This window comes from Oryx dammah, unplaced genomic scaffold (genome assembly GCF_014754425.2).
Source record: "Oryx dammah isolate SB20612 unplaced genomic scaffold, SCBI_Odam_1.1 HiC_scaffold_27, whole genome shotgun sequence".
Lineage (NCBI taxonomy): Eukaryota > Metazoa > Chordata > Mammalia > Artiodactyla > Bovidae > Oryx > Oryx dammah.
This window is the reverse complement of record NW_024070211.1, coordinates 97,954,198-97,978,574: the sequence shown is the minus strand read 5'-3', so window position 1 is coordinate 97,978,574 and position 24,377 is coordinate 97,954,198. Positions and strand designations below refer to the sequence as shown.

At 36.4% G+C, this 24,377-nt stretch overlaps 1 protein-coding gene across 1 annotated transcript in view; it reads left to right on the top strand.

Moving 5' to 3' along the window:
* The window catches only part of CCDC148 (coiled-coil domain containing 148), a 309,472-nt gene that overhangs the window by 80,473 nt on the left and 204,622 nt on the right, over positions 1-24,377 (top strand). The window contains exons 2-7 of the mRNA XM_040229127.1: positions 3,507-3,648; positions 4,004-4,066; positions 5,454-5,575; positions 14,616-14,719; positions 23,220-23,302; positions 23,500-23,651. Coding sequence (XP_040085061.1) covers positions 3,612-3,648; positions 4,004-4,066; positions 5,454-5,575; positions 14,616-14,719; positions 23,220-23,302; positions 23,500-23,651 — 561 coding nt within the window. The 5' untranslated portion in view covers positions 3,507-3,611. The remainder of the gene's footprint in view (positions 1-3,506; positions 3,649-4,003; positions 4,067-5,453; positions 5,576-14,615; positions 14,720-23,219; positions 23,303-23,499; positions 23,652-24,377) is intronic.

Here is a 24,377-nt window from a genome sequence, read left to right as displayed (position 1 = left end):
TTCAACCCCTGGTCACAGAATACAAATTTTAACACTGTAGAAAGATTGCCTTATTGTACAAATGGTCTCTTTGCTATTTTGTTCTCATCTCTAGAGAAGTCCTGATTGTTCACTTACCCTGTAGAGACTAGTTGAAGTTGTGAATTTTTTTTTAAGTTTAGATTCTGTATCATATCTAATAAAATTTACATGATATTAAAATGTTTTTTCATCCCTCTAGCTATACAAAGCTATCATTATATTATATATCAAAATGTTCTTCCTACTGCTGAGTCACCTCAGTTGTGTCCGACTCTGTGCAACCCCATAGACGGCAGCCCACCAGGCTCTTCCATCCCTGGGATTCTCCAGGCAAGAACATTGGAGTGAGTTACCATTTCCTTCTCCAATGCATGAAAGTGAAAAGTGAAAGTGAAGTCGCTCAGTCATGTCCAACCCTCAGCGACCCCATGGACTGCAGCCTACCAGGCTCCTCCATCCACGGGATTTTCCAGGCAAGAGAACTAGAGTGGGGTGCCATTGCTTTCTCCATGTTCTTCCTACAGAATAGTAAATTTCTCATAAAAATATATTATTTTAAAATATTTTCAGTAATTGGGTAGATCTAAGAGACTTATTTTGACAACACTATAAGCAATTTCTAAAATGTCACATAATGTGAATATGGAATAATATCTAAAACTAAGTGTTCTTAAATTATTTAACATGGAAAATTCTGTTCAAGTAGCCATTAGTCAACCCAAAGCATTTTAACTATGGGCTGAAGTTGCCACTTTGAATTTTTCACAAATTCTCTAGTAAGCATAAAGTGAAAATGGCATAATCACACAAATTGTAATCAAAATTGTTGGAGTAACAATGCCATTAGTAAAGATTTAAGGCAAAATTTTCTTAAACCAAACTATTTTCCTAGTATTTTCCCTAAACTAGGAAGAGGATCATTCAGAGCAGAAATTTGATTCTTCACATATGTGTGTTAACACTAGTTACATCAGAAGACACTTCATGTATAAAAAGCCAAAACTCATTAACTCAGTGTGTGTTATAGTTCAAGTTTCTCACTGGGAAGCAGTTAGACTCTTGAGGGCCATGCACTGAATTCTATAGGATCCCAATTTAATCATAGAGACTTCCAACCTTAGCAAGCTATTGGCCTGATTATTATTATTTGAAGCCGCTACATAAATTTTGTTAACATCTCTATATGATTAATGATACCTTCTGTTCCAAGTGAAAGAATGAATATAGCAGCCAAATGGTCGTATCATTAAAAAACTTCAATGTGAGCCCCTAGAGTGTTTTCCATGTCTGCTGTTTCCTAGAAAATGATCAGTTTAAAATACTATTCCAAGGAGACATATTTTGGGGTGGCAGATTCTGCTTCCTTACGTAGAAATGGTGAGAAACATGGTGTGGCTTTCATGATGTTCCACTGAAAACCAGGGGGACCAAATTAAATAGGGGTAGACCAACGTAACTGAACTGGAGAAGGGCATGACCTACTCCAGTATTCTTGCCTGGAGAATCCCATGGACGGAAGAGCCTGGTGGGCTACAGTCCATAGACTTGCAAAGAGTCAGACATGACTAAAGTGACTGAGCATGCATGCAAGGTACCGAAATGAAATCTGCAAAACCCCATCTTATTTTAGAGCCTCAATCTTATCATCTTAAACCCAAGGAGATCAATCCTAAATCCTTGGGGAGTGCTCAACTCTCCAAGGAGGAAAAACTAAAACCAGTCAGAGAACTGGTGAGGCCTTTCTTGGATGGAGATGCAAACTTAGACTGTTCAGTTTTGCATGGGAGAATGAAATGAAAACTAAATGTGAAAAGGAGGAGGCCAGAGCTCAGGAACTGGCTGCTGAATAAAAGAACAAATCTGTTTCAGAGTTTGCTTTATTTGTCTAGTACTTGTTTTTAGAAAAAGAAAAAAAAGTATATTTGATTATCTTTGGGCATGCAATACTTTTCAATTTTCCATGTTTTCTGCACTCCCTATGGTTGTATATTTTGCCACTTCTCTCATTTAACTAACTGGACGGCCCTGAGGGTATTTAAGCTTGTCATTCTTCTCTCTTGGCAATGCATCAAAGCAGCTTTTTAAAAATTGCAAGGTTATTGTTAGGAGAGTGAGGCTACAGTGTGAATTTAGGAATTGTTGTTTCAGTTCTTTTGAGGAGCTAGAAGATATCTAGTTACCACCAGCTACATTTTATTCATTTCCTCAAATAATATTTATTGAGCACTTACTACTCTGTGCCAGGGACTGGGGATGCAATCAGAAATAAGACAAGCCTGGAGGGAGACAGATGTCAGATCAGTAAGCATGAAAATGTGAAGACTAATACAAATTATCATGGAAACAAAGAGAATCGAATGACAGAGAAACAAGGGTCCTCCCTTCTTTAGATGGAAAAGTCTGGTAAGATCTCTCTGAAGAGGTGACATGTTGGTCAAGCTGAAGGTAGAGAAGGAACCAACCAGGCAAAAAGAAGAAGGAAATGTCTTTAAGAAAGAGAGAACCACTAGTGGGATGACCTTGAAGCAGAATTAACTTGGTAGGTCTGAGAAACAGAATGACAGGGGTGATTGAGATGTGGGTAGAGAGATGACCAAGGGCAAGTTTATGCAGGACTTTATAGATCATTTAAAGAAGTTGGGATACTATTTCAAAGGGTATAGGTACCATTGAAGGGGTTCAAGCAAGGTGAGATTAGAGTGTTTGAAAGGTTACTTGGGCTGCCGTGTGGAGGATGCACTGTAAGGGTACAAAGTGGAATGCTGCTGTCATCCAGGTGATGGGTGCCTGAGACAGTGCAGGCAGACACATTGGACGTGCAAAATCTTTCAGAATGGAGAAGACTTTTAATTGATAGGATATGGGTGTGAGTAAAAACCAGTCAGTAGGGAGGGTTGTCAATTTATGAAAGAATTAAAAAAAATTCTTTAACAGAGACCCTAAAGAAATTACACATTGAGGCTTACCCCTAAAACTGTTCAGCAATCATCATGATTCTTGGTAACTTGGCAGAGTTTCTGAAAATATGGATTTTTGCTAATTTTTCTTCCATTTAAGAAGATTTACATTACTGCAAAGACCATTAGACATGGGTAATTCAACCTAGTAGAGAGTGAACAAAAATGTATGAAAAATTTGTACTGTCTTTTGAGGAACAACTTGACTAGTCTCTTGCCCTGGATGTGCCATAAAAAGATGTTGGTTCCGTTCAGTGCTATCGCAGGTTGGGATCCTAAAGGAAGGAGAAACAGAGTTTGGGGTGCTAGATATTTATCAAAGATGCATACCTGTGAAAGAAAGGAGGAGGCAAGCTTGTTGGGCAAAAGAAAAAGTCAGCTTCCATGCAGGTTCAACAAAGTCTGGGTCAACCCCAAAGAGGACCCTGGAGCAAATATTACCCATCAGAGTGACCTTCATTAAGCCCAAACTGTTGGGTTTGCCTTACCTCCTTGCCTCACTCTGTCTTTGGGTATGGGTTGCTCCAGGAATGATGTGTCTCTTGGTGAGGCCTTTGTCTGCAGCTGAGTCCAACCCTGGAGGAGGTGACGGCTAAGCATCAAATGCTCTCTAGAAGTGGATGACACATCCCCATGTCCTCCAAAGGAGCTGTGTTGCTGAAGAGAAGTAGTAAGTAATTTGTCTAGCTGCTTTATTTTGTAATTTATGTACTTTCTTTCCTACTGAGAACCCAAGATAAAACATACACAATTTTTAAATTGTGAAATATTTATGAGTCTCTGGGACAATGTGACAGAGGTAAGAGACTGGAAGAAGAAAAACCAAGACCAGAAAAATCACAAAGAGAAAAAACTAATGGAAGGAGGCTTCTAGGAGCAAAGAGAAACAAATTTTAATAAAATACAATGAGTTATGGCACCCAGTCCTGGAACTTGATTTCAACAGTCACTACAGTGAACATTTCTTTAAAACAGGTTTTAAAATAACAGTGTAAAATTTTAGCTCTCTTTTGTTTCCTTGACAGGTATGGAAAACATGAATAAAAGAGACCAACTATTCATGACAATTCAGAAAAATGATAGCTCAGGTATTTTTCCTACTTCTAAGCTTATTTTATGGTTTATGGTGGATTATGGTGATATAAAACTGGAATGTTGACTTTCAACATTTTAATAATGGAAGGTTCATTTTTTTGGTCATAGTGAAAATTTCTTCAGTTTCCTCACAATAATCAAGCCAATCATTCTTTGCTTCACTGTGCTTGTCCTTACGTCATTTGGAGCCTTCTTAACATCATGTGACCCATGACATACTTAATACATCTTAGTTGCTTTACATTGTGCAGATGAATTTTTCACATCATTGAGGTAATGATACTTGAATTACTCAAATTTTTATACTTCATGTTTCTTGGCCTTGGAGTTCCGTTCAGTTCAGGTCAGTTGCTCAGTCGTGTCCGACTCTTTGCAACTCCATGAACCACAGCATGCCAGGCCTCCCTGTCCATCACCAACTCCCAGAGTTTACTCAAACTCATGTCCATTGAGTTGGTGATGCCATCCAACCAGCTCATCCTCTGTCGTCCCCTTCTCCTCCTGCCCTCAATCTTTCCCAGCATCAGGGTCTTTTCCAATGACTCAGCTCTTTACATCAGGTGGCCAAAGTATTGGAGTTTCAGCTTTGAACATCAGTCCTTCCAATGAACACCCAGAACTGATCTCCTTTAGGATGGACTGGCTGGATCTCCTTGCAGTCCAAGGGACTCTCAAGAGTCTTCTGCAACACCACAGTTCAAAAGCATCAATTCTTCGGCACTCAGCTTTCTTCATAGTTCAACTGTCACATCCATACATGACCACTGGAAAAACCATAGCCTTGACTATCCTCTACCTATATTTCATTTTATCAAAATAGTTAATATCGAGCTAAACTAGGACATTTTATATAGTTGGATGAAGAATGCCTGCCCACACATTTTATATCATTTTTATATTATCTGGCCTATTAAATTTCTTAGCTATCAGTTTCAACCTCTTTTATATTTAATTGAGTCAATTTTTCTAGGTTAAAAATGCAACTATGACTTTAAAAGTTCTATTTACTTAATTTGATTCCTATGAACGTGATACTTAAATATTCACAGTTAATGACTAACACATTTTAAATAAAAAGAATGATCACACTTTGTATCTTGACAGTATAATTTTCTAAAATTCTCAATATGTTAACAAATGAAAGTATTCCTTTTATCTTCTTTTAGAAGTAATTTTATTTGAGGAATATAGTGATAATATTTTTTAAATTTCCAGAAATAGAATTTAAATATACTATGAATATTGTAACATATTACTTCTTATATTTGCTTTAAAATGTTTAAAAATAAGACCAATAGTCAACATGTTGCCAAAACTCTATTTGACTTCCAATAACATAACATTGTTTCTTTGTCATTTTCTGTTTTTGACGAAAAACAGATAATCTGATATTTCATGTGAAAAATGAAATCAGAAGCACCAAGTATAAACCAGTAGACTACCAACAATTGCATGCATTAACTGAAGCAAAAAAGTTAGCTTCTGCCTCTACAGAGCTAAAGGTTAGATTCATGTATGTGTGTTTTCTATTAATAGTTTTGGAAAATTGAATTGCTAGGACGTAAAATGATATTTACAATGAAATGTGAAAATAAATAGCATTCTAAGTAGTTTTTAGAATATTCCAACTATTGATAATAGTGAATGGGAACATTTATTGAATACTCTCAGACATTGTGCTGCGTAGTTTACATGCATGACTCATTTAATGTTCCTAACAATCCCATGAAGCCTGAATTCAACTTTATTTTCAGAAAGATAGCTATTTCATTAGCTTTCAACAATTTCTAACATAGTCTAAAAAAATTAAAAATGCTAAAAAGTGTTAGCCATGGCTTATCATCTAATTTACAGCTCCTTCTGCAGTACAAAATATGCCCCCAGGTGTCTCTTTTCTAGAATTCTCTTTTTGCAGCATATTTAAAAGCAGAGACATTACTTTGCCGACTAAGGTCCATCTAGTCAAGGCTATAGTTTTTCCAGTGGTCATGTATGGATGTGAGAGTTGGACTGTGAAGAAGGCTGAGCACCGAAAAATTGATGTTTTTGAACTGTGATGTTGGAGAAGACTCTTGAGAGTCCCTTGGACTGCAAGGAGGTCCAACCAGTCCATTCTGAAGGAGATCAGCCCTGGGATTTCTTTGGAAGGAATAATGCTAAAGCTGAAACTCCAGTACTCTGGCCTCCTCATGCGAAAAGTTGACTCATTGGAAAAGACTCTGATGCTGGGAGGGATTGGGGGCAGGAGGAGAAGGGGACGACCGAGGATGAGATGGCTGGATGGCATCACTGACTCGATAGACGTGAGTCTGAGTGAACTCCGGGAGTTGGTGATGGACAGGGAGGCCTGGCGTGTTGCGATTCATGGGGTCACAAACAGTCAGACATGACTGAGCGACTGAACTGGACTGAAGTGAAGAAAGGAGAACCTGAACTATATTTGAAAGAGGTTAATGTTCCAAGTGATTGTGCACAATATTTTAGGACCATGGATGAGTTTAGGATTACTCATGCAATATCAATTCAGTTCAGTTCAGTTCAGTCACTCAGTCATGTCTGACTCTTTGCGACCCCATGAATTGCAGCACGCCAGGCCTCCCTGTCCATCACCAACTCCCAGAGTTCACTCAGACTCACGTCCATCGAGTCGGTGATGCCATCCAGCCATCTCATCCTCTGTTGTCCTCTTTTCCTCCTGCCCCCAGTCCCTCCCAGCATCAGAGTCTTTTCCAATGAGTCAACTCTTCGCATGAGGTGGCCAAAGTACTGAGTTTCAGCTTTAGCATCATTCCTTCCAAAGAAATCCCAGGGCTGATCTCCTTTAGGATGGACTGGTTGGATCTGCTTGAAGTCCAAGGGACTCTCAAGAGTCTTCTCCAACACCACAGTTCAAAAGCATCAATTCTTCAGTGCTCAGCTTTCATCACAGTCCAACTCTCACATCCATACATGACCACTGGAAAAACCATAGCCTTGACTAAACGGACCTTTGTTGGCAAAGTAATGTCTCATAAAATATATTTCCCTCTCATTCAAATAATAAAATACTTTATAAATAGCATTTCCATTGCTTGCTGCTGCTGCTGCTAAGTTGCTTCAGTCATGTCCAACTCTGTGCGACCCCATAGACAGCAGCCCACCAGGCTCCCCCGTCCCTGGGATTCTCCAGGCAAAAACACTGGAGTGGGTTGCCATTTCCTTCTCCAATGCATGAAAGTGAAAAGTGAAAGTGAAGACGCTCAGTCGTGTCCGAATCTTAGTGACCCCATGGACTGCAGCCTACCAAGCTCCTCCATCCATGGGATTTTCCAGGCAAGAGGACTGGAATGGGGTGCCACTGCCTTCTCCGTTCCATTGCCGGTTGCATTCAAAAATCTGGTTTGGCGAAGCAACAAACTAAGCAATTTACAAACTTTTATGTGTATTTAATATTTTGTGCTATATTAGCTCTGCATTGCTTTTTATTGTTAATATCTTTTTAAAAAGGCAACTGTCATGATTTCAAGGCACATTTGTTACCCTATTCCGGAGAAATTACCATGTGTTCATGAGCAATGTCCCCTCAAACTAAGGAGACCACTTAAAATGTTGGGCATTATCTGTATCAGATACAACTTTAAAATAATTTAGTGTTATCAGGACATTCAAAGAAAATTTATGGGAAAATCTCTTATATGACTATAATCCTAATAAGCCATTTTCATATTTCTGACTTCTGTGCTAATCCATTGTATATATACCATTGTACACATTTATACATATAATAAATATTTACTATGTGTCTTGAATGTACAGTGGTGAGCCAAATACAACACCTACCTTCATGGGGTGTAATATTTTCAGGAGAGAGGAAGAATAGAAGCTAGTATTTATCAAATAAGCCCTTTAATGAAATTAGTAATACTAAGAATGTGCGTGCATATATGCTAAGTTGCTTCAGTCATGTCCAACACCTTATGACCCTACGGACTATAGCCTGCCAGATTCCTCTGTCCATGGATTCTCCCAGCTAGAATCCTGGAGTGCATTGCCATGCCCTCCTCCAGAGGACCTTCCTGACCAGGGGATGGAACCTGGGTCTCTTAAGTCTCCTGCACTGGCAGGTGGGTTCTTTACCACTAGTGTCACCTAGAAGCCCATTCTAAGTATAAACTAAATCCACCCCCACCAAAAAGGAAAAAAAAGTCTGATGTACAATAACAGAACTTGATACTAATCGGGTGGAAAGGAAGGCTTTTCTAAGGAAGTGACATTGAATTGGGATCTCAAGGACAATAAGAATTAGCCAACAAGTGCCAGTCTATGTTCAATACAGGATACAGGATGCTTGGGGCTGGTGCATGGGGATGATCCAGAGAGATGATATGGGGTGGGAGGTGGGAGGGAGATTCAGGATTGGGAGCTTGTATACACCCGTGGTGGATTCATGTCAATGTATGGCAAAACCAATACAGTATTGTAAAGTAAAATAAAGTAAAAATAAAATTAAAAAAAAAGAAGTATTAGAGTATAAAGGCTTCCCAGTAATAGTATTTCTCTCAAATTGTCACAGTGTTTTTAATTTATTTAATGTCATAGTAAGTAAATATATATATATATATAGCTTTTCATTGTTAGCATGAATTTTATCATTCTTTATATTGTACACTGTCAATTCTCAATGCAAATATAAGACCATTTAACTTGTTTGCAGAATCACTGAAATTCCATAGTTTGTATTTCATACAGGCATATGTAATTTGCTCTTAACAGATGACATGAAAAGAATAGCTAAAATGTTAAAAAAATAAAAAATAAAAAAATAAAGTTTCAAAGGCAGAAAAAAAAAAGAATTAGCCTACAAAACAGGAGTGATAACTACTCCAAGCAGAAAAAGATGCTTACTTTATCACATCCCAATTATTAGATATTTAGCTTGTATCCAGTTTTTGATATTGAAAATCATATCTCCATAAATATCTTTATGCATAGACACCTTATGTAGGTAAATTCCCATGAGTGGGATGTCTGGGCCAAAAAAAGTATGAATTATTTTAGTTCTCTCCCAAAGTACTGTTGTAACAAATATGTCACCACAAACATTTTATCTATGCCCTTTTCAGTATTGGAAAATGTATGGTTGACTCTTGAGCATTGCAAGGGTTAGGGGTACTGACCATCTATCTGCTTGAAGAATGTCTGTGTAAAACCAGATACATGTTTTGGATGATTCTCCATATTTTGGATGATTCCCTGTCTTTGAATGGGGAATCACTGAATGTTAAAAATCAATATTTGGTCAAAGTAAATTTCTCTTTGAGGATAGAATTGCTATCAAAGGATAAACATTTTTAAATTATTAAGGTAAATTTTAAAATTTGGCATTAAGTGCAGGGATAATAATTTCCTAACACTGTCAGCTAACTAGGCTGCTTCTCTGGTTATTGTGTTATTCATTTGTGAGATTAAACAAATAACCATCTACAACCAATATTTTAAATAACATCAAGTACCTTTTTGTTCACAGAATATAGTTTACGAAGATGCTTTTTAGTTACATATTTTCTAGAAAAAACTTGTTATCCGGGATTTAAAACTTGGCAAATCTCAAAGAAATCTCTTGCTTTAAACTACCAAATATGGTTCAGTACTGAAAATGTCTGTAGCAATCATTTTGGCAAGCTTGTTGCTTTCATTTTTGGTATCCATAGATTCATAATAATAAAGAATTATCCATTTAAAGCATTTTTGTAAAATCTATTGTTTTGAATTTTGGTCAGTGAGAACAAAATGTGTCCTATATACCTCATCATTTTCTAACAGTCTTCTTTCCTTTCTATAAATTTCGCTTTTTATTTTATTTTATAAAGAAGATGTATTGGGAATGTTGTTTGCATGATTTTTGGATCCTTCCCTTCTCATTTAATTTAGAGATATCAAGTTGACATTTTGCTTTTAATTTATTCTTCTAAGATGTGAAGAATTCTGAAACAGGACTTTTTCTTGAAAGACTCATGGCTTAGAAGGAGTTAGATAATAGAAAATTAAATACAATTATTAAGATTTATTTTGTTTAATGTTATGAATGCTAATATATCAAACAGCCTATACCAACTAGAATAATGATAATACTGTCTCTGTTATCCTTTCTTATTTTTTAACTTTTTGTAAAATATGTTGGCTAAAAAATTATATTTTATTCTTCTTAGTGTTAAATAGTTAACACATTCTCTCAATATTTATATTAATTATCAGTCAATTCTCAATTTATTTTACTAAATAAATGTGCTCATTTTTTGCACATGAAATTAACAGCTTCAACAATCCTTGTTAGTTACTACAACACTTTACTGTGGCAATATTAAATGTAAACATACTTAACCTGAATGATAGAATGTTAACATTTAAAGCACATAAGATTTTTACTTCAACTTACATCTAGAATGCTTACCTATATTTGAAAAGCAGTTAACAATAAGTATTTTTAACTAACAATAAATTCAGGAGACTTCCCTGATTTGTTTTGCTGATATTGTTATACTGATTTGATGTGATAGTGACCTATATAATTGCTATGTTATTGATTATGCACAAGGTATGGTATGCTAGATAAGGTGCCAATGCTCACACCGAGTAATCTAGTCTTTCAAAGGCTGAGACTGAACCTGAAGCCAAAGAGTAGAGATGGGCAGAAAATCAAGACCAATTTTTAGTAAATTAAATGTTAACTCTTCATTCCCAATTTAAGTACAAAAGAGATATTTCCAAGTATTTTTATTTGAATTTCTTTGCTTAGCAAGAATTAATATTTCTTCTTGTCTAGCTCAAGTAATCCATCTACTATTTCTTGTTTTTAAAAACATTACAATATGGACAATTGCAGGAATACAATTATAATTGTAAGATACATTACAATATGGACAATTGCAACATTAGAGTGAATGGAGTTATTAATCTCCACATGATATTATCCACCTTCAACTATTAACAACTCTTGACCATTGTTTCCTCTGTACTCTCACCTACAGTTTCCCTCTATAACAGATTATTTTGAATCAAATTTCAGATATTATAATATTCACCATAATTATTTCAGTATGTATCTTTAAAAGATTAGGGCTATAAAACCCCAAACCCTATAATACCATTACTATATGATTTCTTAATAATTTCAAAAAATTGATGTTAAATCTCCCTGATTGTCTCCAATTTTTTCAAACTTTTTTCAAGTTAGCATCTAAATAGTATCCATATATTATATTTGATATTTACTTTTTTAAGGTTTCTTCCTCCATCCTCTTATATTCTTATAATTTATTTCTTGAAGAAATTATAGTATTTGTCCTTTATAGTTCCTTATAGCCTAGATTTTGCTGATTATATCCTGGTGGTGTCATTAATTATGTTTTCCTATCTCTTGTATTTCCAGTAACTGGTAGTTATTTGGAGAGACTCAATCATATTCAAATTCAATTTATTTTGGTAAGAACACATTGACAGAATCTCTGTGCTTATCTTTTTTCATTACAAACAGTGTTGCAGTGGATAGCTTAGTTTATTTATCTTTTTATACTTTGGCCAATATAGTTTTCAGGTAGATTAGTATAGGTATGATTGCTAGGTCAAAGGATAAATCCATATGGAACTCCAAATTCCCTTCTGTGGGAGTTTGTACCATCTTGCATCCCCACTTGCAATGTAAGAGAGAGCATGTTTTCCCATAGCCTCACATCATAGTGTTTTGTTGAACATTTGAATTTTTGCCAATTTGATGTTAGATGAGGAATGACATCTTAGTGTAATTTTAAATTTTGACAGTTTTCATTGAGTTATAACTCACATATAGTGAAGTACACAAATCTAAAGTGTACATGTCAGTGAATTTTGACACAGACATATGTAGCCAGCACTTAAACTGTCTACTAATTACTGCTGCTTCTATCTAAAGATAGGTCATCTGGCCCATAAGACTTTTAGGGTGTCTGTTTAGGGTTTTGGGAGATGGAAATGGCAACCGCCTTCAGTACTCTTCCCTGGAGAATCCTATGGACAGAGGAGCCTGGTGGGCTGCTGTCCATGGGGTCGCACAGTCAGAAATGACTGAAGTGACTTAGTATGTTTGCATGCATTGGAGAAGGAAATGGCAACCCACTCTAGTACTCTTGCCTGGAGAATCCCAGGGACAGAGGAGCCTGGTGGGCTGCCGTCTATGGGGTTGCAAAGGGTCGGACATGACTGAAGTGATTTAGCAGCAGCATTTAGGGTTTTATTATCTTGGCTCATCACAGTAAACTACAAAGAAAACCTCTACTTTCTGATGTTTTTAATGAATGTATTACTTTTATAATTTTTAATTCATCAGTATTCTGCATAAATAATCATCTACCTTAAATATTGACTTCAGATGGCTTGTTGCTTAGCAAACTGAATTGGAATCATCTAGAAATTACTCTATTGATAAAGATACAACATTAAATCTTTTTAGTTTTAAAAAAACTTTTCTTTTTTTTTTCAAAAGTTTTTGGCCTGAGGATAGAAGGAGAGTCAGTGAGTGAATCTGCAAAGAAATCAGGATGTTCTGCAAAATAGTGGAAGTGTCTAGTGAAAAATAGTAGCTTTATTTTTACTTTTATCGTCTACCTAATTGGTCTTTCCCTGGGTCCACAGGCAGCAGCATTGATTTTTTTAAGCTATAAAAATCTGTCTTCATCTTTCACCAATGTGTTTTAATTTTTTTTACAATATGGACCAAATATGTCAAAGAAATCTAATTTTAAAAGTTTTGCCTGATGCAACAAACTCCAGAGACTATAGATGGCAAATAGTTGGAATGAGTTTTAGGCATTCTTCAAGCAAACACAAGAGTATCTGAATTCAGAAACACTACATATGCACTTTAATTTTTTCAGTGAAGTAGAGATGGCTATATGTTTTTCTGCAATGACCTGTTCTGATTTAAATATACTTTTCTCCAAAATTTCATAATTGTAGCACTCTTAATATTTGACTTTGTGGTTTTTTTAAGTGATGCTTGGGATATTTTGTTTTCTTATACTCCTAATTTTGAATCAGTAACCAGAACAGCAGAAAGATAAATTCAAGGTTACAGTAATCAGTGAATGACAGCTAGAAATAGCATGCATCATACAGAGTCTTTTTAGAGTTTCTCTTCTGAAGTTTTTATATCTTCAGTATTGATCTCTTAAAGCTTTCAGAATACTGAGTATTCTAGTAGCAGTGAAAATATAAAAAATGCATATTTCATTGAGTTTCTGATTTGAGATTAGCACTTTTAGAGATGTTTTAAAGTATTGATATGAAATACACAAGTTCAGCATATATAAATACACAAGTTCAGTGTCAGTCAGAGTCTAACGAGGAAAGAGACAAATACTCAAGGATTTAGAATAGAGGGGTCGTTAATGCAGGAAACAGTTACACAGGCGATGTAGCTGAGAAGCCAGAAGGCTGTGAACCAACATAGGGATTACAACAGAAGGAAGTCATTATCTTGCCTGGGTTGGAGGGACGTTTAGCAAAAGCAAGGTTGAAGCATGTCCCATAGGCTGAGGTTACCCAGAGATAGCTGGAACCAGGGTAGAACTGTCAGGAAATGTTGGTGCAATGGAGAAAATGCAGATGCTTGTGGAGACCCCTCTGAGAGTAGAGGGGAGTGAATAATCCTTTGGCTCTCCTTTCCTCCCTCCCTCCAATCACCCACTACCAGTGTCTCCCTTTGGCTGAACCCAGCTGGAAGGCAGTTTCAGGGGTGTCTGAGAAACACAGGCTGCTCTCTGATGTGAAGCAGATGAGGGAGCTGGCCAAGAATGGATCTTAAGGCAAACAGACCCAAGCTTGACATAGCTTATTAGCAGAAACCCCAAAGCATGAATTATGTACTACATTTTTTTTGAAGAGTCATAAAATTTGGGAAAAATTTTAAATTGATTTGAAAATTTGGGTTTCAGTGCTCTTTTTCACTATTTCCTTGTTTAATACCTTCAAATAAAGATTTGCCTGAAGTTTTAAAAAACTTTATTTACAAAGTCATGGAGTCAAAAGATTAAAATTGTACATACAATTCAAGGTCATATTTGTAGTAGATGCTGAAACCAAGGCCAGTCCTCCTAATAACTTATCCAGTGATTTTTTTCCCATCCTGTGCTGAAGGATTACTTAAAACCAATCCGAATACCAAGGTTCTATGTGATTCTGATATTTATGACCTTGATGGTCTTGACCAAGTTTTTTAACCTATCTGAAATTCAGTGATGCTTGGCAGGGAAGATGTGTAAAAAGGCAAGAAAATATATACAATATTCATGCAAATTTTCCTTGAGTTGGGTGAATAAGCTGTTATTTATTGTATGTGTGGAAAATAGATTTTTTCCTTCCTAAAGAAAGAAAAATACCTTTCTTTAGAAAGATGCTAGTGTTAGAAAATGCATGAATAGGATTGAAAAAGAGAAAGTATTTAACTTAGAAAATACAAATTAAACATTTTTATTTTGGAAACCCTTAAAAAACATCAGCATTGCTTCTCTTTTGTTCCTCTGAATCTAGATCAGAAAAACAGTGCAGACTTCAAAGTTATCTAAAGAACAAACACTAATAAAGCAACACAAGCAAGTGTGGTGGCAAGAACACCAAAGGCTAAATGAAGTCAGGTAAGAACGGAGAGAAATCTCAATATGAATAAGCAGGAATTACTGAGTTGCACTTATCTAGGTAGATGTTCTGTAACTTTCTATTTTAATTAAACCATTATAATCAAAATGTAACATTACAGTTGAATTGGACAATAAATCAAATTAAAATCCTTTCCTTTCTCACTGTAAAGCAGCTATACTCCAATACAATTTTTTCAAAAAATAAAAAAAGAAGTCTTTCATTTCTTCCATTTAATTTAGAATCTGGTAAATATATTAATTTATTAATACATTTCCTTTCCTTTGGAAAAAAGAGATAATCTTCTGTATCTGCTAATCACTTACTTCTCTGCACTCCCATTCATATTTGTATTTATATTATACTTTAGCACATTTGATTATAATGTTGAAAGTGAAGGTGAAAATGAAGTCGCTTAGTTGTGTCCAACTCTTTGTGACCCCGTGGACTGTAGGCCACCAGGCTCCTCCGTCCATGGGATTTCCCAGGCAAGAATACTGGAGTGGGTTGCCATTTCCTTCTCCAGGGAATCTTCCCGACCCAGGGATCAAACCCGGGTCTTCCATATTGCAGGCAGACACTTTAACCTCTGAGCCTCTGGGGATGCCTCTTTATATTTTAGCACATTGGCTTATAATGTTAGGCTTACATTTTTGTCTTCTTACAAAGTGGTAAACTTCTTGGGGACAAACATCCCATCATATTCATTTTACCTAGGATACATAGAAAGAGATAGATAAATGTTTCCAGTAAATGAACTAAGGGATTAAAATTGAGTGATTTCTAAATGTAGCTGCATCATAACTAATTCAATTTTGATTTTTGACTTTTGCTGTTATTTTCAGCAGTTACTTCAAGATAAATTAAAACAAAATAATGATTTTATGTGGTGGTGGTTTAGTCTCAAGTCGTGTCTGACTCTGGTGATGGACTGTAAGCCTGCCAGGCTCCTCTGTCCATGGGATTCTCCAGGCAAGAATACTAGAGTGGGTTGCCATTTCTTTCTCCAGGGGATCTTTCTGACCCAGGAATTGAACCTAGGTCTCCTGCATTGCAGACAGATTCTTTACCAACTGAGCGACATTTTATACTTGGTCTTAAATGTAATCTTTGAGAGAGAAATTCCTTTTCAAAGGTCAAGCTAGGAAGAGGAGGCAGATGTGTTTCCCCTCCTTTTGGAGCATATATATCAGTTTTAATGATGGTGATATTTATAAAGTATGCTTTTTCAGATATATACTTGTAAGCATATATTTTACAAAAAACAGATAATTTTGTGGTCTAATTCTAAGCTAAATTTCCAAGTAATAATACCATTAACTTTATTTTTGACATGCATGCTTTTCATATTATAGGAGTTTCCTATTCTGGCAAGTGATTCCTGTATGTGACATAAAAGTCTCATGAATGGAAATAGCTTTACATTATTATATAACTTAAAGAAAAAATTATATAGATTTTCTCATTCATATTTCCAAAATAAAAACAAATCACATCCATCTTATCCCTCAAAATGTCACCTTTTATGGAGATAACGTTTGAGCCCATTGGAAAATTTTCTTTTTAGATTTTCATAATTGAAAAATGAAAGCCTATAGAAAGTTTTAATTATGGTGTTCACTGATGCAGGCTCAAATATAAAGACACTGGAGAAAGTTATCTTGGCTATTCCATACCCTTCTTCCTGTGTGTATGTGTTGTTCTTGAGGTAGATAAAAGAGGCATATACATATTATTATGGAAAGTAATTCTTTAGGGCTGAACTGGAATGACATAAAGATGATGAAATTGAGGAATATTCAAGTAACAACATTATGTCTTGAAACTTGTAAGAACTGAAATTGGAGAAACAAGAAGAATTCCAAAATAACTTTCTGTGTTATTCTTTAATGTAGGCTAATTTCAACATGTAGTCAGTGAAATTAAAAACTACTAGTTATTCTTAAATGTAGGCTAATTTCAATGTGTAGTCAGTGAAATTAAAAACTACTAGTTCAAGAAATGGCTAAAAGTTCAAGAATTTAAGGGCCACCAGAAAATCAGGAGTTTAAACTCTGTGTCTCTCAATCTTTAAAATCTACATTCCCTTTTAATAAAAGATTGAAAGTAAAATATTTTTATGTATCACCATAAGAGACTTCATTTAAAAATCTCAGGTCCCCAGAAGGTAAGGGCTTCCAATGGCATCTAGATTTTGCTGGGTAATTTAATATATACCAAGTAGTATGTTGGGGCGTCCCTGGTGGCTGAGACAGTAAATAATCCGCCTGCAGTATGGGAGACCTGGGTTTGATCCCTGGGTCGAGAAGATCCCCTGGAGAAGAGAATGGCTACCCACTCCAATATTCTTACCTGGACAATTCCATGGATGGAGGAATCTGGTGGGCTACAGGCTATGGCGGGTTGCAAAGAGTCAAACGTGGCTGAGTGGCTAACACTTTCACTTCACTTTCAGGTAGTATGTTCAGTACTTTACATGCTTTGTTTCATTTAATCCTTAGAATGACCCTGCAGAGTAGGTATCATTGTTATCCTAATTTTACAGATGGAAACCTTGAGGTTCAGAGGATTAAAGTTATTTGCAGAAGGTAAATCAGCTAGTTTATGTGGAGGTGGTATTGAATCATTTGCCTTTAACTCCTAGGCTCATTGAACATGGATCTGAGCAGCTTTTTCTTTTTTGCTAGTGGGGTCCATTCACATCACCTGAGATCTAATTGGTCTAGCCTTGCTAGGAAAAAAAAAAAGTAAAGCATTTCCCTAAACTTAGTTCTTTGAAATCTATCATAGGAAGATTAGATGATTAAGATTTCAAAGTATAAAATTATATTTTATATTAAATTTATAAAATTATATTTACTATTACCATGGTTTCCAATCTATACCCCCTTGAAGACCTTGATACACTTTGGCAGGAGCACTTTCTTCCTTGTTTCAGAATGACTGGTTTAGAGATTAGGAGGAGGTTATTTATATTGGCCATGTGGTAAAGAATTACAATTATTATTTTAATAGAACTTTTGAATAATAAAATTTGAGAGGTTTATTTGTAAGCCTTACTACTTTTACTATAGTTTCTTTTAGAAATATATGTCATTTACTCATAATTTTAGTTTTAAAGCATTATTTTAAAAATAGAACCTTTATCCAGAAAATATCATGAGGTTTTACCAATAATTAAAGATTATCTGGAAAAATGTCTTTAAATATGAAAATGAGACCAGTACTGATACTGTGTGACTCAGGCCATCTGAGAATTTATTCAGAGTTCATCCCTTAGCCAATTATTGTGAGGTTTCCTTCCCTGCCTTTTCTGGTACACAGAAATTGGGACAGCCTCTTACAAGAGAGAAAAGCCAATCAAACAGATAGTCTGAGGTCCCCAACTGTCTGCACTGCTGAATTCCTTCCTTGTTGGAGGGGTAGAGCAGCTCTGGCCTTCGGCCTGTCTGGTGCCCTCATTTTCTGCAGATTTTCTGTCTGTTAGTTCCAGCGAGGGAACTTTAACATCCTCACCCGTCTTTCACAGTCCTTGGCACTGTGCTGTTGTTTGCATAAATGGCTTTTGACTCCACCGCTCTCCAGTGCCCCATGTTTTACTTGTTCTGCCTAAATTGGTAACTTTGTCCCAGAAATCCCAGGAGGCTCTGGGTAATTTTTGATGTCCTAAAAAGACTGATTCTACTACACCTGGAACTTTGGCAGCATCTTGGAAGGGCAAGGAGTGTGAAAGTAGACTCCTGAGAGCTCAAATGTGTCCCTACTAGGCTGATTTACCTTGCAAGAGATTGCATTGCAACTGGGCTTATCTAGGAAGTAGATTAATATATCCTCCACACTAACAGTCACACAAAAACTCAGGAGAATTTTTGTAGTATCATCATATTCAGTGGTACCAGAGGACAGGGCAAGTAGCAGTAGGAAGTACTTAAATTGGCAGATTTGGACAAGGAAAGTTGCCTTCAATTTGTCCCATCCTCAGATGCAGAGGCAATTATATGTGCTGCAGAGTTCTGACTTGGTGAACACTTGGTACTAAGTCTACATGTCAGTGGTGAACAGGCAGAGTTGTCCTCCCAAGAGTTACCAATTTTAATGCCTTTGAGTCCATTGCAATTTTTACCTATATTTCCTCAATCAAATTCTACAAAACAGATATATACTCCATGGAGAATAATGATTTTCCTTGTCCCATAATTAGGAAAATATTTCATATTTCATCCCTTTTTGGAGAACCTCAATGCACTTTAGCATAATCAAATTTCTGAATAATCTAGCACTATGTAAACTTATCTGATTTGTTTAGTTCACCATTTCCAAGTTTTCCCTAACATCTTATTGATGTTTCTGTTTTACGGGACACGATTTGGGAAACAATGTATATTCATAAGCTTGTCATGTAGTACTTGCTTCTGGATTTTGTTAGCCAATTAAAAGTTAGAGAAATAGACTAGTCTTGCCTGTTGGGTCAGGGTTGTTGATTTAGAAAGCCAGGATGGAGCTTACCTAAATTATTACATGCACAGTAGCAGATTGATCTGTATTAATAAAGCCAGTTCTGTTGGTTTTTATGTTCTACTATGGCTTTCTGGATGATGAAAATATAAGGGGACTGAGCTAAATGATTTATAAGTGCTATATTTTTGTTAAAAAATCTAAGTAAAACTTCCCTGGTGGTTCAGTGGTTAAGAATGTGCCTTGCAACTATAAAACACTGATGAAAGAAATCAAAGATGACAAAATAGATGGAGAAATATACCATGTTTGTGGATTGGAAGAATCAATATAGTGAAAATGAGTATACTACCCAAAGCAATCTATAGATTCAGTGCAATCCCTATCAAGCTACCAACAGTATTTTTCATAGAACTAGAACAAATAATTTCACAAGTTGTATGGAAATACAAAAAAACCTTGAATAGCCAAAGCAATCTTGAGAAAGAAGAATGGAACTGGAGGAATCAACCTGCCTGACTTCAGGCTATACTACAAAGCAACAGGCATCAAGACAGAAACACAGATCAATGGAACAAAATAGAAAGCCCAGAGATAAATCCACACACCTGTGGACACTTTATCTTTGACAAAGGAGGCAAGAATATACAATGGAGAAAAGACAATCTCTTTAACAGGTGGTGCTGGGAAAACTGGTCAACCACTTGTAAAAGAATGAAATTAGAACACTTTCTAACACCATACACAAAAATAAAGTCAAAATGGATTAAAGATCTAAATGTAAGACCAGAAACTATAAAACTCCTAGAGGAAAATATAGGCAAAACACTGTCTGATGTAAACCACAGCAGAATCCTCTATGACCCACATCCCAGAGTAATGGAAATAAAAGCAAAAATAAACAAATGGGACCTAATTAAACTTAAAAGCTTTTGCACAATTAAGGAAACTATAAGCAAGGTGAAAAGACAGCCTTCAGAATGGGACAAAATAATACCAAATGAAGCAACTGACAAAGAATTAATCTCAAAAATATACAAGCAACTCCTGCAGCTCAATTCCAGAAAAATAAGTGACCCAATCAAAAAATGGGCCAAAGAACTAAACAGACATTTCTCCAAAGAAGACATACAGATGGCTAACAAACACATTAAAAGATGCTTAACATCATTCATGATCAGAAAAATGCAAATCAAAACCACAATGAGGTACCATCTTACACTAGTCAGAATGGCTACTATCACAAAGTCTACAAGCAATAAATGCTGGAGAGGGTGTGGAGAAAAAGGAAATGTCTTGCACTGTTGGTGGGAATGCAAACTAGTACAGCCACTATGGAGAACAGTGTGGAGATTCCTTAAAAAACTGAAAATAGAACTGCCATATGACCCAGCAATCCCACTGCTGGGCATACACACCAAGGAAACCAGAATTAAAAGAGACACATATACTCCAATGTTCATTGCAGCACTGTTTACAATAGCCAGGACATGGAAGCAACCTAGATGTCCATTGGCAGATGAATGGATAAGAAAGCTGTGGTACATATACACAATGGAATATTACTCAGCTATTAAAAAGAATGCATTTGAATCAGTTCTAATGAGGTGGATGAAACTGGAGCCTATTATACAGAGTGAAGTAAGTCAGAAAGAAAAAGACCAATACAGTATATTAATGCATACATATGGAATTTAGAATGATGGTAATGATGACCCTATATGCGAGACAGCAAAAGAGACACAGATGTAAAGAACAGACTTTTGGACTCTGTGGGAGAAGATGAGGGTGGGATGATTTGAGAGAATAACTTTAAAACATGTATGTTATCATATGTGAAATAGATCGCCAGTCCAGGTTCGATGCATGAGACAGGGTGCTCAGGGCTGGTGCACTGGGATGACCCTGAGGGATGGGATAGGGTGGGAGGTTGCGGGGGGGGGGGGGTTCAGGATGGGGAACACATGTACACCCATGGCTGATTCATGTGAATGTATGGCAAAAACCACTACAATATTGTAAAGTAATTAGCCTCCAATTAAAAAAAAAAAAGAAAAGACTGTGCCTTGCAATGGAGAGAGTGCAAGTTCGATCCTTAGTTGGGAATGGGATCCTAAATGCCAAAGGGCAATTAACTCTTTCTACTGCAACTGTAATAAAAATCCCAAATAACGCAACAAAAACCTGATGCAGCCAAATAAATATTTTTTTAAAATATGTTATGAAATAATTTCTGGATATACTGCACTATCATGCACCCATTCTCAGTATATCAATTTCATCAGTTCAGTCGCTCAGTCGTGTCCGACTCTTTGCAACGCCACAGACTGCAGCACGCCAGGCTCCCTTGTCTGTCACCAATTCCTGAAGCTTGTTCAAACTCATGTACATTGAGTCGGTGATATGCCATCAAACTATCTCATCCTCTGTCATCCCCTTCTCCTCCTGCTTTCAATCTTTCCCAACATTACCGTCTTTTCAAATGAGTCAGTTCTTCGCATCACGTGGCCAAAGTATTGGAGATTCAGCTTCAGCGTCAGTCCTTCCAATGAATAGTCAGGACTGATTTCCTTTAGGATGGACTGATTGGATCTCCCAGCAGTCCAAGGGACTCTCAAGAGTCTTCTCCAACATCACAATTCAAAAGCATCAATTCTTCAGCACTCAGCTTTCTTAATAGTCCAACTCTCACATCCATACATGACTACTGGAGAAACCATAACTTTGACTAGATGGACCTTTGTTGGCAAAGTAATGTCTCTGCTTTTTAATATGCTGTCTAGGTTGGTCATAGTTTTTCTTCCAAGGAGTAAGCGTCTTTTAACTTCATGGCTGCAGTCACCATCTGCAGTGATTTTGGAGCCCCCAAAATAAAGTCTGTCACTGTTTCCATTGTTTCCCCATCTACTTGCCATAAAGTGATGGGACCAAATGCCATGTTTATGATCATGGCATCTAGTCCCATCAATTTCATATGTAATCTTAAAAAACTTTTGACTAAGATGACATGCTAAAGAAATAGTGTCGTCTACAATAGCACCCCCTCCTTTATACATGTAAACAAAACCCTTGTCTCATATTTGTAAATTGGCTTAAAAGATGATGGCACATATATAAAATAGAATACATGCAGCCACTAAGGTAAACAATAATTACAAAAATTACTTAGAATAAATAAATAATTATTTATTATTATTAAAGTTAGTTTTCAAAAAGTCTTAACATAAAATGGTAGATAGGCTATAATTACAACTATTTAAAATATTCATGCATGTAGACAAGGGCTAGAAACTTATATACAAAAATAAAAATAACCATATTAAAGTGTTATAATTGTTGCTGTTTTCTTATTTTATACCATTTAAATTATTGTATCTTAATAATCATAATAAATCAAAACTCTTTATGATTTTTATTAAACCTGCCCTAAATAACGGATTGAGTACAGTATTTTATGTCCATTTAGTGCTGGTTATAGTTTTGCTCTAAAATGACTATATTTAAGTAATATAGCAAAAGTTTATTAAGATTTACTATATTTTTGGTATATAAAATATATACTTTTACTCCCATTTCCCTAGGTCAGGACCTTCTCATCTCTGAACTTTTTAAATAACCTCCTTGTTGGTCCAGATTTGCCCGATCCCCTCTTCATCTTCCATTTTATTGACCACCCTCCTTCCAGCCCATCCTCCATCTTGTTGCCCTGGAAATCTTTCTGAAACACAGATCTGAATTGGTGTGGTCAGCTTAATATCCCTCAGTGGCTCCCCCCTTCCCTCTGCTCTTTCCACCTGAAATAGTGCAAGGATGTGTCCTGTCCTTGCCTTGCTAATGCTACTCCTGAGGTATGTAGCCATACTTCTGTCTATCTCAGTGTCTTGGAGATTATCTAATAAACGTTAGGAATGTAGTATGCTGTCTGAATTAATGAACAGGTGAATGAAACCACATTAGATTGAATATTTCTACTGCTAGTTATTTTTTAACTTGTATATATGTTTATGATTATAATATAATTGATTAAGATAATGTCTATTTCAGATACAAAATGGAATCTGAAATAAAATCCTTATTCAATGAAGAGAACATTGGAAATGAATGTCTTTCTGACCTTGTGAATTTTGGTAAGTTTTGTTTTTTTCTTGATCCCACATTTAAAGGGGAGTTTTGTTTTAAAGATGAAAGTGGGCCATACATTTCATTTTCTTTTAATATTAACTGCTGTTTGTTTTTTTCTAAAGGAATCCAAAAAATCAGCATCTTAATGACCTGTTCTTGAAGAAACGTAATAATATGTTGCTTTGATTTTGTTTCACCATAGAACAGGAGTTATCAGAACAATGGTGCACATATCTTAAAAATGTAATAAATCCTATTCAACAATTGAGAGAAGATCTAAAATACAGACAGCATCATATTTCACAGTATTCACACTCACACAGTGAATCTAACTCTGTGAAAGTATTGAAAGAGGTCAGTATATCTCCTTTACTTTTAATACTGTAATATTTGGAAGAGTCTGAGATAAACGTGTATTTTTGTGTGCTTAAATAGAATATATAGCAAATTCTTTCCCTGAATCTGTCCAACATGCTCATTTCTCACCTAGAGATGTTACAATAACCTCATAATCCAGCTTTCCTCCTTTCTCCTCCTTCCAGTGTATTCTGAGATCCTATCCTAGGGATAGGGATCAAGTCATCCTCCTGGTAAATCCCCTCAGGGCTCTTACTGGCCAGGGTTCCTCCTGTAATAGGGGTGGAGCAAGTGTGCAGCCTGAGCTCCTGACCTTTAGCGCAAGATCCTTAGCTTGAGACCTTTAAAGAGAGACTGTTAGAGTGAGATCCTTAGAGGCTGTTAGCATGTACCATTAGGGGGTGACCATTAGTGCTGTGGTTACAAGTCCCACTCCAGCAGTCAGACATGAGGTGGTCCTCACAGCACGAAGTGTGGTGAGAAGAGGATTGCCACCCTCTCTGGGGTGCTCCAGGCCCTCTGACCTCTAGCTGGCAGGTGAGCTGGTGGACCTGGGGAAACGGTGAGGGCTGTGTCCTTCAAGCTCCAGAACCTTCACCGTGGCCACCCACTGGCCAGGCCCAGGCCCTGAAACAACAGCAAACTTCTCCCCAATCCCCACCTTTTAGCCCTAATGGTGGTGGCAGTCTCCATGGGCCGCAGTCTATAGGACCAGGTCCCCCC